The sequence below is a fragment of the Hyla sarda genome, chromosome 1, assembly GCF_029499605.1.
Source record: "Hyla sarda isolate aHylSar1 chromosome 1, aHylSar1.hap1, whole genome shotgun sequence".
NCBI classification, from domain to species: Eukaryota; Metazoa; Chordata; class Amphibia; order Anura; family Hylidae; genus Hyla; species Hyla sarda.
Genome location: NC_079189.1, coordinates 357283924 through 357299397, shown reverse-complemented (window position 1 = coordinate 357299397; position 15474 = coordinate 357283924). Strand labels below are relative to the sequence as shown.

Genomic DNA, 15474 nt, shown 5'->3' with positions numbered 1-15474 from the left:
CTGGCAGGCTTCTTCCTGCTCATTCTAGTGACCGGTGAGGGTCTGAACACTCAAACCCTGGTCAATCAAAACTTTTTACACGTCCGTGACATTTTTTGTTTTTTAACGATAGAAACAAGATTTAAAAAAATAAATAAATAAAAGAAGTATTGTAAAGGCTATATTAGAAATATGTATACCGGGGGGGGGGGAGCTTTACCACTGCTTAACCAATAAAAACATTAACTTTATTTACATTAACTTTATTACAGTCATGGCCATAAATGTTGGCAATTTTTCAAGAAAATGAAGTATTTCTCACAGAAAAGGATTGCAGTAACACATGTTTTGCTATGCACATGTTTATTCCTTTTGTGTATATTGGAACTAAACCAAAAAAAGGGAGGAAAAAAAGCAAATTGGACATAATATCACACCAAACTCCAAAAATGGGCTGGACAAAAATTATTGGCACCCTAAACTTAATATTTGGTTGCACACCCTTTAGAAAAAAATAACTGAAATCAGCGGCTTCCTATAACCATCAATAAGCTTCTTACACCTCTCAGCCGGGATATTGGACCACTCTTCCTTTGCAAACTGCTCCAGGTCTCTCTTATTGGAAGGGCGCCTTTTCCCAACAGCAATTTTAAGATCTCAATCGGATTTAGATCTGGACTCATCGCTGGCCACTTCAGAACTCTCCAGCGCTTTGTTGCTATCCATTTCTGGGTGCTTTTTGATGTATGTTTGGGGTCATTGTCCTGCTGGAAGACCCAAGATCTCAGACGCAAACCCAGCTTTCTGACACTGGGCTGTACAGTGCAACCCAAAATCTGTTGGTAATCCTCAGATTTCATGATGCCTTGTACACAATCAAGGCACCCAGTGCCAGAGGCAGCAAAACAACCCCAAAACATCATTGAACATCCACCATATTTCACTGTAGGTACTGGGTTCTTTTCTTTGTAGGTCTCATTCTGTTTTCGGTAAACAAGACTTTTTCCCAGAAGGATTTTGGCTTACTCCAGTTCATTTTGGCAAAATGTAGTCTTGCTTTTTTATGTCTGTGTCAGCAGTGGGGTCCTCCTGGGTCTTCTGCCATAGAGTTTCATTTCATTTAAACATCGACGGATAGTTCACGCTGACACTGATGCTCCCTGAGCCTGCAGGACAGCTTGAATATCTTTGGAACTTGTTTGGGGCTGCTTATCCACCATCCGGACTATTCTGCATTGACAGCTTTCATAAATTTTTCTCTTCCGTCCATGCCCAGGGAGATTATCTACAGTGCCATGGGTTGCAAACTTCTAGATTTGCCTTTGTCCACAGTGTGCAACATGATCAAGATCTCTGGAGATTGACTTGTTACCTTGAGATTGTTGATATTTTTCCACAATTTTGGTTCTTTTCTCCTCTTTCTGGTGTCCATGCTTAGTGTGGCACACACAGACACACAATGCAGACTAAGTGAACTTCTCTCCTTTTTATCTGCTTTCAGATGTGATTTTTATTGCCCACACTTGTTACTTGCCCCAGGTGAGTTTAAAGGAGCATCACATGCTTGAAACAAATCTTATTTTTCCACAATTTTGAAAGGGTGCCAATAATTATGTCCAGCCCATTTTTGGAGTTTGGTGTGACATTATGTCCAATTTGCTTTTATTTCCCTCCTTTTTTGGTTTAGTTCCAATACACACAAATTAAAAGGAATATGTGTATAGCAAAACAATGTGTTACTGCAATCTTTTTCGGTGAGAAATACGTCATTTTCTTGAAAAATTTCAGGGGTGCCAACATTCACGGCAGTAACTGTATACTTTCATAAAATATGATCATCATTACACACATTACACATGAGTATTACGTAATATATGTAATGATAATCATGTTTTATGAAAGTATAGATAAAGTTAATGATTTTATTGGTAAAGCTTTTTTTTCCCCTTGGTATACATATTGTTGTAGAGTGGTATGCATATTGCAATAGGATCATTATCTGGGAATAGGGCTGTATGATATAGTTATGAACATGATAATAGGTCTATACCCAGGAAGAACTATTGCGTATTTTATATTAGAAATATATATACTATACACATCCATTAGGTGAGATATAGAGATATATTTCCCCTATGGATTGACTTGAATATTCATTGTTGCAGGTCACATGAGCGCTGCACCGACTGAGCGCTCACATGACCTGTGACAATGATACCAGCAGGAGCGAGGATGAGATTATATATATATATATATAATATATCTCATCCTCGCTCCTGCTGGTATCATTGTCACAGGTCATGTGAGCGCTCAGTCGGTGCAGCGCTCACGTGACCTGCAACAATGAATATTCAAGTCAAGCCGGCGGGCCCGCCTCCAGCACAGAATTCACGGAAGATGGAAGAAGAGAAGGAGTGCAGGTACATATAGGAGTCAGTGACCCCTCATTAGTCTCCTGTTTACCCACACTATAATCCAGTACATTGGGTTTAGTGTGGGTGAACAGATGACAGATTTTCTTTAAAAAGCTGGGATTGGAGATATTGCAGACTGTGTTTGTTGCAGCTGGATGTCCGATGTGTATTACAGCCTGGCATTTGCACCATCCACCAAAAAATGTATTACCGTCAGAACACAGCAGTTAGGGTGTACATCTAAATGCAGGTAGGTGTTAAACTACAATTTCTCAAAACTGTAACCATCCACAGGTCGATAAGGTCTGTCTGATAATACTGCACAACCCTGCAGGAACAAAATTATCTCTGCACCGGAAGAATACATATTTTACCTGACAAATTACAGTAACAACAATGGTATATATTTTAACCTAAAATTCAGTACCTCTGTGGAGGGATTCTTTTTCAGCAAAAAATTTTGTGACCAATGGGAAAATCACCCACATGGCAAAGAAGTAAGCAGAGCATAAGCCTTTCTGGGTGAGAAGCATCATTGGAAGGCCCCATGATAGTAAGGAGACATCGAAGAACAGGTCTCCCAAATACTGTCTACTTGAATTCTGAAAAACAAGGAAAAAAAATAAAGCAGTCAAAGCAAATCCAATTGCAACATTCAGTATCCTTGATGCTATTAAAAACTAAACTAAAACTTTTAATATATTGTTCCTTATGCAACTATAAAGACACTTTGCTATTGATTTGCTTTTAAAATTCCCAACCTTTATATGTTTTTAATGTGATCGAAAAAAAAAAAGGCTGAAGGCTCTGTGACGTCCCAACACCAGGAAGCAGTAAGAACAGCAGAGGACAGGGAGGCCGGTTCCTTAGCAATGGGGAAACGGAGGACGAAGGTAAATTAAAGTTTGTTTTTTAATATTTGCAGCCCGGGCATTGTCTATGTCAGTGGTCTTCAACCTGCGGATCTCCAGATGTTGCAAACATTTGCAACATCTGAAGGTCCGCAGGTTGGAGACCTCTGGTCTAGGTCTTATTATCGGGGTAGGGCTTATATTGCAGCCCACCCCGATAATCCAGCTAGCGTGTATTTTCGGGGGAAACACGGTTTGTTGTGAGGAAACCGATTAAAAGAGTTTTCCCCTCTTGACATGATGGCATATTGCTAGGATATGCCATTATTTTAAGGCCTGTGGTTTCGAACCTTTGGGACCCCCCCATTGATACTAATCGATAAAGGTGAATGAATGGGCTGCAGTGCTAGTGTAGCACTATGTACCCCTTCTGAGTTTTTCCTTGCACATCAGCACTTCTGGCCTCGCATCAGTTTAAGAAAGTGCAGCTGACCCTATTCACTTAGAAAAAAAAAAAAATGGTATCCAAACTTAAAATAAATAAAAAAATACATAAATAAATCTTGACCTCAGGATAGGCCATCAATATCAATTGTGAATAGGGTGAAATGACACAGCAATCCTGCCGATCACTTGTTGAGGGGGCAGTGGTGCTTATGCGAGTGCTGCAACCTCTTTAGTGTTTACATCTGCTCCAGGCTTGTTCATTCTTGCAGACAGCGTACCATTTGTAGTGATGGTGCATTGTCCTATGCGAGTCAAACACTTGATCAGAGTGGATGCACAGAGTCTGACTCCACTGACTAAAGACAGACAGCCTATCCTCCAGATTGGTCACCAATGTTAGAAGGCTGAAATAAACTTTTAAATGGGGCCATGCTTCAGTTCCCTACACAGTCCGGTAACCAGGGCTTGCTGTGCAGAAGGAAAAACAGTAAAACAAGATGTAATGGTACACCAGCAGTGCAATCCCATTTGGTGGTGGTCCCAAAGGTTGAACCTCAATCGATCACATCGTGATGACATGTAATAGAAATATGCCATCACTTAAAGAGACTTAAAGACCACTTTAACATAAAGCCATGGATCCATTTTTAATATCAACAGCAAGTGTAAACTTTACTACAGAACAGCAATTTCTAAACAATCTCAGGTGCTTGGTGTTGGGGTGGATGCCAACAAGCCACTTTACTTGCCAAGAGTATTTACTTACTAATATATGGAAGTCAATTGAACCTTTGCCCTTGGCAAGTTGGTAAATTTTGCTATAGACAAGCAGAATAACCGGGTGGACTTTAGTAGGCTGGGATAATCACAAAATACTGGAGCCCACTAAATATCAATGTCTTTGTCTTTATAATCTGCCTAATTAAATTACACACATTTTATATATATATATTATATATATATATATATATATATATATATATATATATATATTATATATTATATATATATATATATATATATTATATATTATATATTTATATATATATATATATTATATATTTATATATATATATATATATATATATATATATATATAAATATATATATATAAATATATATATATATATATATATATATATTATATATATACATATATATTATATATATACATATACATACATATACATACACACACACACACACACACCCATATGTATATATTATATACATACACACACATAAAAGATAATGTACTAGTCACAACATGTACAGAATACATAGCCTTAGGCTTTTACCTCTAGATCAAACTACTCCGGTTAAAGGGGTTTTCCGGCCAAAAACATCTTATCCCCTATCCAAAGCATAGGGGATAAGATGTCTGATCACGGGGGGCCCGCCACTGCAGCAGCCTGCATTCTATGAAAGCTCCGTGCTTCCGAGATGGGGACGTGACGTCACGCCACGCCCCCTCCGCTCATTTCTATGGGAGAGGGCGTTGCGGTCGTTACACCCCCTCCCATAGAAATGAATGGAGGGGGCGTGGCGGAACATTCAGCAAAAATAGACTCCGCCATGCATAGAATGCGGGCTGCTGCAGGGAGATCACGGGGGATTTCAGCAGGGGGCCCCCCGCGATCAGATATCTTATCCCCTACCCTAGGATAGGGGATAAGATGTTTTTGGCCGGAATACCCCTTTAAGGTTTGCAACTTTTTTTTAAAAGAATATTAATGATACATTTGTCTCTTTTCTAACTGGACTGATCAAGAGTAAAAAAGAAATGATAGCAACACATTGAAACCTCCAAAACGTTTCACTTCAGATCATTTCAGACCCATCAAACTAGGGATCGACTGATATCGTTTTTTTAGGGCCGATACCGATAATCGGTGGAGGTTAGGGCCGATAGCCGATAACTTATACCGATATTCCGGTATAAGTTATCGGGTATTTATCCCCCCGCGACACCACTGCAGATCATGGATTTAAAGTGGGCGCTTTAAATCAATTCACTGCAGTGGCTTTTGCGGTGCCATAGGCCGCCGCCGCCGCCACCCGCTTCTCTCCCCCTGCCTGTCCGGGGGTCCTGAGACCTATCACCCCCCACCGCGACCGCCCCCCCCCCCCCCCCCCCCCGACCCCCCCCCCCCAGCGACCGACCCCCCGCACCTGCCCCATCACCGGTTTTATAATTACCTGTTCCCGGGGTCCACTCCACATCTGGCTCCGGTGGCGTCCTCCTGAGCCGTCACTATGCGCACTGACGGTGACTTCACGTCGCGCACGTCACTCGTCATTGCACACAGTGTAACGCAGGACGCAGCAGGAGCAAGAAGTAGCGTGGACCCCGGGAACAGGTAATTATAAAACCAGGGATGAGGGAGGCAATGGGGCCGGGGCGGTGCGTTGGGTCGGGGCATTGCTGCAAGGTAATTGCCGATCCCGATAATGCCCAAAATCGTGATTATCGGCCGATAATATCGGCCATACCGATAATCGGTCGATCCCTACATCAAACGTTCACAATGAACTGACAATAATGACTGTTATAAACTTACAGCAAAGTAGAAGGTTTTAGCCGTTGTGTGCAACAAAATAATCTTGGCCACAGCAGCTGCTCCGTACAGACTAACAGCAACATAAAAGTGTGTATACCAGGACAAGGAATTACCAGTGAGAGAAACCAGTACAGCTATGATAAGGACAGTTACAAGTGCAGAGATCCAACTGGTTACACTGATGAACAGTCCAATCATAAGGTCCCGGGCATAGTTTATACCTAAATCCATAGGAGGAAGCAAAAACAGTTAGTTATTCTATGGTGATGTAACAGCAAATAAAAAAAATATACAGGCAAAGCAGATTTGAATATATGAGAAACTAAGACACCTCTATGGTAGGGTCACACGTACCATATTTTTCTGAGTATTTGCTGCTGCGTATTTTCTACCCAGTGACTCCAGTTAGTAGGAAGATATACAGCAGCAAATATGCAGCAAAATACGGCCCTACCCTGGGAACCCGTCATCTCTTCAATACTGTCCCTATACTCAAATAGGAAACAATCTATTAATCAAGGCTGATAGGGGGTGGAGAAGCTGCCAGAGACCAACCCAATTACTTTTAGTTATGGCCACATGAAGGTGATAACAGGGTGCCTTTAATAAAACAGCTTTATTGCCTGTACAATTTTAAAATTTACCTCCTTTTCTGTACTTAATGGTCTTTTTGCTTAGGTAAAATAGTGTGACAGCTGCTATAGTATAGTTTATAATAGTTCCAATGCGCGCTGGATAAGACACCAAAAACATGCCACTGACATCAAAGAAGATCAAATTGCCATGGCGGTACTCCGAGGAGTCAGCAAGCAGGGGAGAGGATGCTAAATAACGCAAGACTTCCAGTATATTGTCACCTGGGGGGGGAAAAAAAAAAAAACAGACATCATGTCCATGTTTAGAAGAAACAGATTCATATCTGCCATCAGGTTTAAAAGAAAAAAAAACATCCAACTTGTGAATTCTCAATCCTACCTGATACTTTTATGGCTTTGTTCACACCACCTCAAAAGGGCATACACCAACATCACCTGACTTCTAAAATAGTGACATACAATGGGGGCATCTGAATAGAGTCAGAGGAGGATGAACAAAACCTTAGTGTGTGGGAGTGCAAAATGTCCATTAAACTGAACACGTTTGAGAGTCTTTTCACACGTACAATATCCTGCGCAGGATTCGAACCTGAAGATTTGAATCTTTGTTCAGTCATTTAGTTCAGCATAAAATCCTGCATATCATTACTTTAGGTTATATTCACATGTACAGTATCCTGCACATATTTGATGTGCAGGATACTGTACATGTGAATAGACTGTAAAATGGCAAATACCACTAAAATTTCCTTATTGCTTTACAATCTAGAAGAAACAACAACATCAAACAACAACAACAGCAGCAACACAACAAAGGCAGCAACACAACAAAGGCAGCAAGAGTAGTAGGAATATTCTACTAATATTCATCATATTATATCACCATCATTGATCAAAAGACCCCTGGCCCTAGAGTATTAAACTTCTGGACAATACTAGACATTAATTCCAGAGACTAGCACAAAAAAAAGGACAATACAAGAAAAAATAAAATAAAATAAGGAAAACTGACATAAAAGGAGAAGAAACACTAGTTGAATAAGTACCAGAAGATTTAGAGATTTAGACTGCCAAAGCTAATAGAACATCTTACAGTTGTGCTGCCATAGATAAAACAGCTTCATAATACCTTGAACACTGGTCCATTGTGGATGGACTAAACAGCAGAACTTATTTCAGCTGTAATGACTACAAACCAGGTGCCAGTACAAGCAATTGCTATTGAAAGTAAAGGAATAGTCTTTAGTGCTGAGCCAACAGCAGGAGGGAACCACATCATCATCAATGAACTGTAAAACTAAGCGTATTTGGGTGTTTGAGTAAGATCAAACTTTACTGATCAGTGCCCTCTACTGGCAGAAGGTGTAAATAACCATTCAATGCTTTCACATATATCCATAGGCCCTAAATGCTTCTGAGGAAGCCAAATGATCTTGTATATTTAAAATACAAATGCCAAAGCTTAAATATAAAAAAGATAATTCTGAAAAAAAATAAAAAATAAAAAGTGGATGACATCTGCTTGTCAGTGAAATGATTCAATGGACACATGTTTCATTAGAACAGTGAAATATGGTGGAAGAACTATTTGGAAATGCGAAAAGGAAACACTCACCTGCCCTCTGGATAGTGTCCGTATGAATTCTGTCTGCTGTATCATACTTCGTGTGGTAAATGTAACCATTTTCAATGAACGCCAGATCAATGCCTATATGATATCCATGAGACTTATTAAACATTATATTATATACACATACACACATTTTTCTTCTTTGTTCCCTGGTGTAATATAGCCTTAAAAGTGTATCTAAACTTTCACACAGCTTCTGAAATTTAATAAAGACTTGTTGGGATCATTGAGGCTCCAGCTAATGGGACACCCACTAATCCATTAGGGACAGAAGCATTCAGCTGTACCAAGTGCACAGTACGGACTGACTGAAAGTAACATTAATTTTTATTTTTACAATTAACAAAAACCATTAAAAAAAAGTAACCGTGCACAAACATTATCAGCAGAACATGTGAAATTCCATGTATGAAATAAAAATAAAGTTAGTCTACAGACTACCATCTGCTGCGCGAGTGTTCCTTTTTAAACGATGGAGACTTATCAAGACATGTACAGAAGTCAAGGGGTGTCACGGGAGAGGGATACAAATAGTAAATCTCAATAGTAACTGCCGCCCCTCTTTGCGTCACTGCCATATGCCTGGATATTCAGGAACAAGCGCCTCAGATTACGCGAGGTAGACCTCTCCAACATAAATCCTTATAGGTCTGGGTGAATCAGAGAGGACACCACTTTAAATAGCCCATTCGCAAACACCCGGATCAGCAACTTCAATCAGATGTCAAGGGAGAGATTAGGGACAGAAAGGGGATTTTAAACGTTTGGCAATTTCCATCAGCTCCACCAAAGGAACAGTTTGCCTTTATACACTAACAGCTAGTTAATGGTGTCTGCAGTACTTAGCAGCAAATACAGTTAACAGATTCTTTTAATACACTTTTAATTATTTTCGTTTTCATGTATGTACATTAATACTTTGCGTAGTATTTTGGCATGGAAGTCCTGGTGCCCTGGTATTCAACCTCTTAAGGACTCAGCCCATTTTGGCCTTAAAGGGGTACTCCGCCCCTAGACATCTTATCCCCTATCCAAAAGATAGGGGATAAGATGTCAGATCGCCGTGGTCCTGCTGCTGAGGACCTCCAGGATCGCCACTGCGGCACTGCGCTATCATTGCTGCACAGAGCGAGTTCGCTCATGGCTCCGCCCCTCGTGACAACAATGCCCGTCCCCTTAATGCAAGTCTATGGCAGGGGGCGTGACGACCGCCACATCCCCTCTCAGACTTGTATTGATGGGGTGGACCGTGATGTCACGAGGGGCAGAGCCGTGACGTAACGATGCTCCGGCCCCTGTATCGCCCGTGAATACGTGCAGAGCGAACTCGCTCTGTGCAGTAATGATAGCGCAGTGCCGCAGCGGGGATCCCAGGGCTCCCCAGCAACGGGACCGTGGCGATCTGACATCTTATCCCCTATCCTTTGGATAAGGGAAAAGATGTCTCGGGGCGGAGTACCCCTTTAAGGACTACATTTTTTTCCCTTTCTTCTAAAATTCATAGCTTTATTTTTCCACCTACACACCCATACGAGGGCTTGTTTTTTGTGGCCATTTGGACTTTGTAATGACACCTTACATTGCAGTGTACTGCAAAACCAAAAATTTATTTATGGGGGAAATTCATAAGAAGACTGCAATTTTGCAACTTTTGGGGGTTTAGTTTTTACACAGTGGACTTTACAAAAAAAAGCTAAAGTTTCTTAAAATTGGTATGCATAAAATTGTCCTTTTCTGATCCCTGTAACTTTTTTTTATTTTTCCGTATATGAGGACTCATTTTTTTGCGCCGTGATCTGTATTTTTCATCAGTACCACTTTTTTTTAGGTGACTTTTTGATCGCATTTTATAAAAAAAAAATCTTATATGATGTGATGTGATGGGTGTTTGGTATTTTTCATTTTCTTTTTAATTTTTTTAACCATTTACCGGTCAGGAACAAACATTATATTTTATTATTTTATTAGTTTTGACATTAATGCACACGGGGATATCAAGTATGTAAATTATTTTTTTTTTGTAAAATGGGAAAGTAAGGGTAATTTTAGATGCGTATAATGTATAATGCTATGCCGATGCACAGCATTATACAGTATGCTCGTAAATCAGTGATCACCGGCAGGTAAGTGGACCCTCCTCCGCCATTCAAGCGTGCCCGTCAGATCCAACAAAATATTTCTTTTTTTTAATATATATATCACTCAGTACTTAATCCTGACCATGTACATCAAATTTTTATGTGTCTAGCACCTTTATTTATTTTTTCATTAATTCCTCTCCAAGGGAGGGGGCGTGTCCTCACTGTGCAGGTCTCCGCCCTCTCCCTCAGTATGCTGTCTGCTCACATCTCCTCTAGCATTAGCAAAACTACAACTCCCAGCTTCTCCTCACTGACAGTAGCGGGACACAAGTTGACAGTGGGAGGATTTTTCCTCTAGCTGTGAGCCCTGCGCTCACAGCTGTCAATCAAGGAAGTGTGTCCATGACATAGGTGATGATGCATGGACACAGCAGGACTAGTATGTGTCCAAGCAGGCAGGGGGGGGGGCAGTTATTTGACTGGATTTTTCAGTATGAAATACTGAAAATTTTCTAATGAAAGCAATTACAAAACCTATTGGTTTTACAACATATCAAAAGTTTTTTGTATCTGACAGTGCCCATTTAAGGCTCACGGAACCCCAGTGATCATAGGGGTTCTGTGAGCTCCACTGAGCTGTCGGCGTTTCATTTTCACTTTAGATGCCATGACTGGCACTGATCAAGGTGTCTAAAGGGTTAAATGCCAGGCAGCAGCAGAATAGCTGCTGCCCAGCATAAGCAGCGAGTGTGTGGCTACGGATGGTAGCAGACACTCGCTGCTCTGAAACAAGCATTTTTTTTTTTTTATAAATCAACTGGTGCCAGAAAGTAGTGGCTGTATACTACAGAGGAAATTCTTTTCTTTTGGGATTTCTTTTCTGTCACGACTACATTGCTCTCTGGCGACACCTCTGTTTAAGTCAGGAACTGTCCAGAGCAGGAGAAAATCCCCATAACATATGCTGCTCTGGACAGTTCCTAAAATGGACAGAGGTGTCAGCAGAGAGCACTGTGGTCGTGACAGAAAAGAAGTCCCAAAAGAAAAGAATTTCCTCTGTATTATACAGCCGCTAAGTAGTACTGGAAGAATTCATTTTTATTTAATAGAAGTAATGTACAAATCTGTTTTACTTTCTGGCACCAGTTGATTTATAAGAAAATAAGTTTTCCACCAGAGTACCCCTTTAACAGGTAAAAAGCAACAGGACGTAAATAAAAAAAATAATTAAAAAAAAATACCAAAGGTCCACAATTACTGATATTTGGTCACATCACTTCCCAGAAAAAAACATTTTATAAAAAAAAAGTGAGCAAAAAGTCACACACTCAAAAGTGGTACCGATAAAATAACAAATCAATGCGCAAAAAAATGTAATATAAAAAAAAGCCCTGCTATAGCCTGTATACAGAAAAATGGAGAAATAAGACTGTATAGGGGGGGGGGTCAAAATAGAAATTTTAAGTATAGTTATGTTAAAGGTTTTTTTTTCTCTCTCTTTTAAAAGCAGTACAATGATAGAAAAGTATTTAAACATGGGAATAGTTTAAAGAAGCATTGCCCTACAGAATAAAGTGAACGTCAGTTTTACCGTACAGTGCACTGTGTGGAAACCAAACATAATTATAATTAGCCCGGTTAATCAGACTAAGTGTGAAGTTTATTAAAACTTTTTAGCTAGGATTTTACTGTGCTACACTGTGTTTTTGACATCTTGGAGGAAAGTTTAACAACCAGCACATATCACAAATGTAAAAATATTCTTTCACCTTAAGTAAACCGACACTTGAATATTAGGAAAGTGCACCACACATCATCAGTATCTCACCTTATGAGCAGGCAAGTCTTATAATAGAGTAATGATACAGCGGGAACGTATATTTCCCATGGCTCCTCAGTAGGCACTATATCAAGCCAGACTCAGATATTTTAGCTATTTCTATCAAAATCACTTCCTTTGAGAGATTGCCTTATGTATTCCAGGTCTTGAATAAAAAGAAAAATCAATAGAAATGCTGATACATAATAATTGCAATCTAAGTGCTCTTTCATATGTCACAAAAGAACTGGTATTAAAAGTAACAAGTTAATCAAGATTTATCCCTCTTCCTCAGGACATCTGCGAATGGGCGGAGTTATTAAAGGTGGCAACGTTATCTAGGGCAGTGGTCTCCAACCTGCAGACCTCCAGATGTTGCAAAACTACAATTCCCAGCATGCCCGGACAGCCAACGGCTGTCCGGGCATGCTGTGAGTTGTAGTTTTGCAACATCTGGAGGTCTGCAGGTTGGAGACCACTGATCTAGGGGAAGCATTGGTAGTACAGCATAAAGAACACCTCCATTGCTCAGAAAGGATCGTTTTCATATTTTCTTTTCTAAGGATTACAACAAAATGGCTGTATAGATAAGGTAAACTGTGCTTAAACCAGCATCACCCCACAATATTAAACATTAATGCAGGTGATGCTGCTGCCAGATAACCGGATGCAGGGAGTGGTGAGCTGATCACTGTCGAAATTATAAGGGTTATGTTTTTTGCTTTTTATAAATATTTAACAAAAATCTCTTAACATAAAAAGGCATTTTCTCGTTTAAGTCAATTGTATTAATATCTTTGAAATATTCGTTTAAACATTTTATTTTGATCAGGATATAATTTTTGCTTGGTTTAAAGTATGTCTGAAAATTGCATAGACATCTGTACTGTATTAATACCAGACAGTCCTATTTTTTTATTTTTTTAATAAAATTTTTATTTTTGTATTTTTTTTTTTTTTTTTTTTTAGGCTCAAGGTTGCGATGAAAACAAATGAAGTGCAGTCCTTTAGATGGGCTGCTGGGGCTGCTGCTGCTACTATACTACCACATGCTGTAAGTCACTGTTGTCCATCACTCTGGAGGTTATTTAGGCTTTTAAACAAGCAATGTTAGAAAAAAAAGAAATCAGAACAGACCTGGTATGTTGCCAAAATCCCTGTAAATACGAAAATCTGTATCCGAGGGAATAATGCCGCTTTGGAATACTTCTTGGGCCACCACAGATGCAAATGGGTGAACAGCGGCTGCAGAATAGGCTTGTACGAGCCACGGATTTTCAGGACCTATGAAACATAAATTAGCTTCTTAAATAGCATTTGCTGCAGAAGACAAGTAATGCTGGACACTTCCAAAATCCTTTTAACATTTATTCTAGCAAAATAAACAAAAAAACTAAATGCTCTGCTCATTTCATGTGTATGCCAATTCAGTGACGGTTTGTTAACATCTACATAGTAACATAGTTCATAAAGGTTGAAAAAAAGACCAGAGTCCATCAAGTTCAACCTATAACCCTAATGAGTCCCTACTGAGTTGATCCAGAGGAAGGCAAAAAACCTCATACTAGAGGTAAAAATTCCTTCCTTACTCCAAATATGGCATCAGAATAAATCCCTGGATCAACGTTCTGTCCCTGAACATCTTGTGTTTTCTGGAGAAAGGAAGCAGCACTGCCCAGGTGTATGTTAGGTGCCCGCAGGTCAGGGTCTCAGAGAGTTAGTAAAAGAAAGATCACATGCAGCACTCCATATGGTGAGCAAAAGACGTGTAGCTTGATTCCATCGGGTGAACAGATACAACATTTCGGTTGCCCTTGCAACCTTTTTCAAGCATAGTGAAACAATGACCAAAGGGGTGTATATATGTGTGGTACAACCAATCAGAATACATAAGCTGATCAAACAATTAAAGTGCACATTTATGAAATATGACATATCATGAATGTAAACATATTAATGGTTATGTGTAAATAATGCAGTGCAAATACATCATAGCAGCTATCATGATCATTAATAATAATAATTACAGTAATCCAGCAAGTGATAATTACCAAACAGGCGAGTGTACTTTAAAAACATGAGGCGGAGACTGAAAACTGGAACAAAAAGAAGAAACCCTCTTGGAATGAGCTGCTCGCTAAGGCGTTGCTGTGGAGACCACGGAAGTGCGTCATGAATCAAAGGAAGTAGTGTGGATAGCATCCCCTGTTGCCTTAGCAACGCTTTACGCATGAGTGTTGGGAAGAATCGGGCAATTTTGGACATCTTGGAGGAGGCAAGCACCATTTCAGACTGTTGGCAATACAAAATCCCGTAATAAGAGATATACAGAGTTCAAGGCACTGTCTTTTACATCAGAGTGAGCTGGATAAACCCGTAACACTCCAGTAGGGATCAATCATACTGCTGAATATGGGGCCGTACTCTCAGATGACAGGCTGACAGGCTCTGAGTGACAGCCAAGGACACAGCCGCACATCACGGCACAGGAGGGACCCAACTATAACAGGAGGGGGGTATTTGCTCCACACGGTTAACTGTACTCACTTGAGGGAGATGCATACAGTTCAGTGATTCTGTATCCAATGTTTATGCCAATGATGATGAGGCATAGGGACCAAGGGGGTGCTTCCAACTGTCTAATAAACAAAACATAAACAAAGTTCCGGTTCCAGGGTCATCTCTGAAAAGGAGAATAAAAACAAAAGTATATTAGAATACATAAGTCTAGGTGAAACATACACTGACATGGAGCAAAGATACTAATGATTAAAAGCACTACATGATAAAGGATCTCATGAGCATAAAACATTGTGTGGGACAGTAAAGTCCACATTCAGACCATGAGGTTTCAAGGACCGCAGCTCATGAATCCATTTTAGTTCTTGTCTCATCAACATGGCTGTACGGTCACCTCCTCTTTTGGGTATTGGTACATGGTCAATGAGAATGAACTTCAAGCATTTTAAAGTTTATTCTCTTTGACCATGTACCCAAAAGAGGAGGTGACCGTACAGCCATGTTGATGAGACAAGAACTAAAATGGATTCATGAGCTGCGGTCCTTGAAACCCCAAGGTCTGAATGTGGACTTTAC

At 40.0% G+C, this 15474-nt stretch overlaps 1 protein-coding gene and 1 long non-coding RNA gene across 4 annotated transcripts in view; one reads left to right on the top strand and one right to left on the bottom strand.

The window, feature by feature from the left end:
- The window catches only part of LOC130274098 (uncharacterized), a 49525-nt gene extending 36023 nt beyond the window's left edge, over positions 1 to 13502 (top strand). The window contains exons 2-3 of the long non-coding RNA XR_008844240.1: positions 3191 to 3286; positions 13348 to 13502. This is a non-coding gene — a long non-coding RNA (uncharacterized LOC130274098). The remainder of the gene's footprint in view (positions 1 to 3190; positions 3287 to 13347) is intronic.
- Positions 1 to 15474, bottom strand: part of ERMP1 (endoplasmic reticulum metallopeptidase 1) — an 87412-nt gene that overhangs the window by 32368 nt on the left and 39570 nt on the right. For all 3 annotated transcript variants that reach the window (XM_056521996.1, XM_056521976.1, XM_056521985.1), the window contains exons 5-9: positions 13516 to 13662; positions 8464 to 8556; positions 6897 to 7109; positions 6253 to 6473; positions 2821 to 2995 (exon numbers count right to left, since the gene is read on the bottom strand). In XM_056521996.1, the coding sequence (XP_056377971.1) occupies positions 2821 to 2995; positions 6253 to 6473; positions 6897 to 7109; positions 8464 to 8556; positions 13516 to 13662 (849 nt within the window). The remainder of the gene's footprint in view (positions 1 to 2820; positions 2996 to 6252; positions 6474 to 6896; positions 7110 to 8463; positions 8557 to 13515; positions 13663 to 15474) is intronic.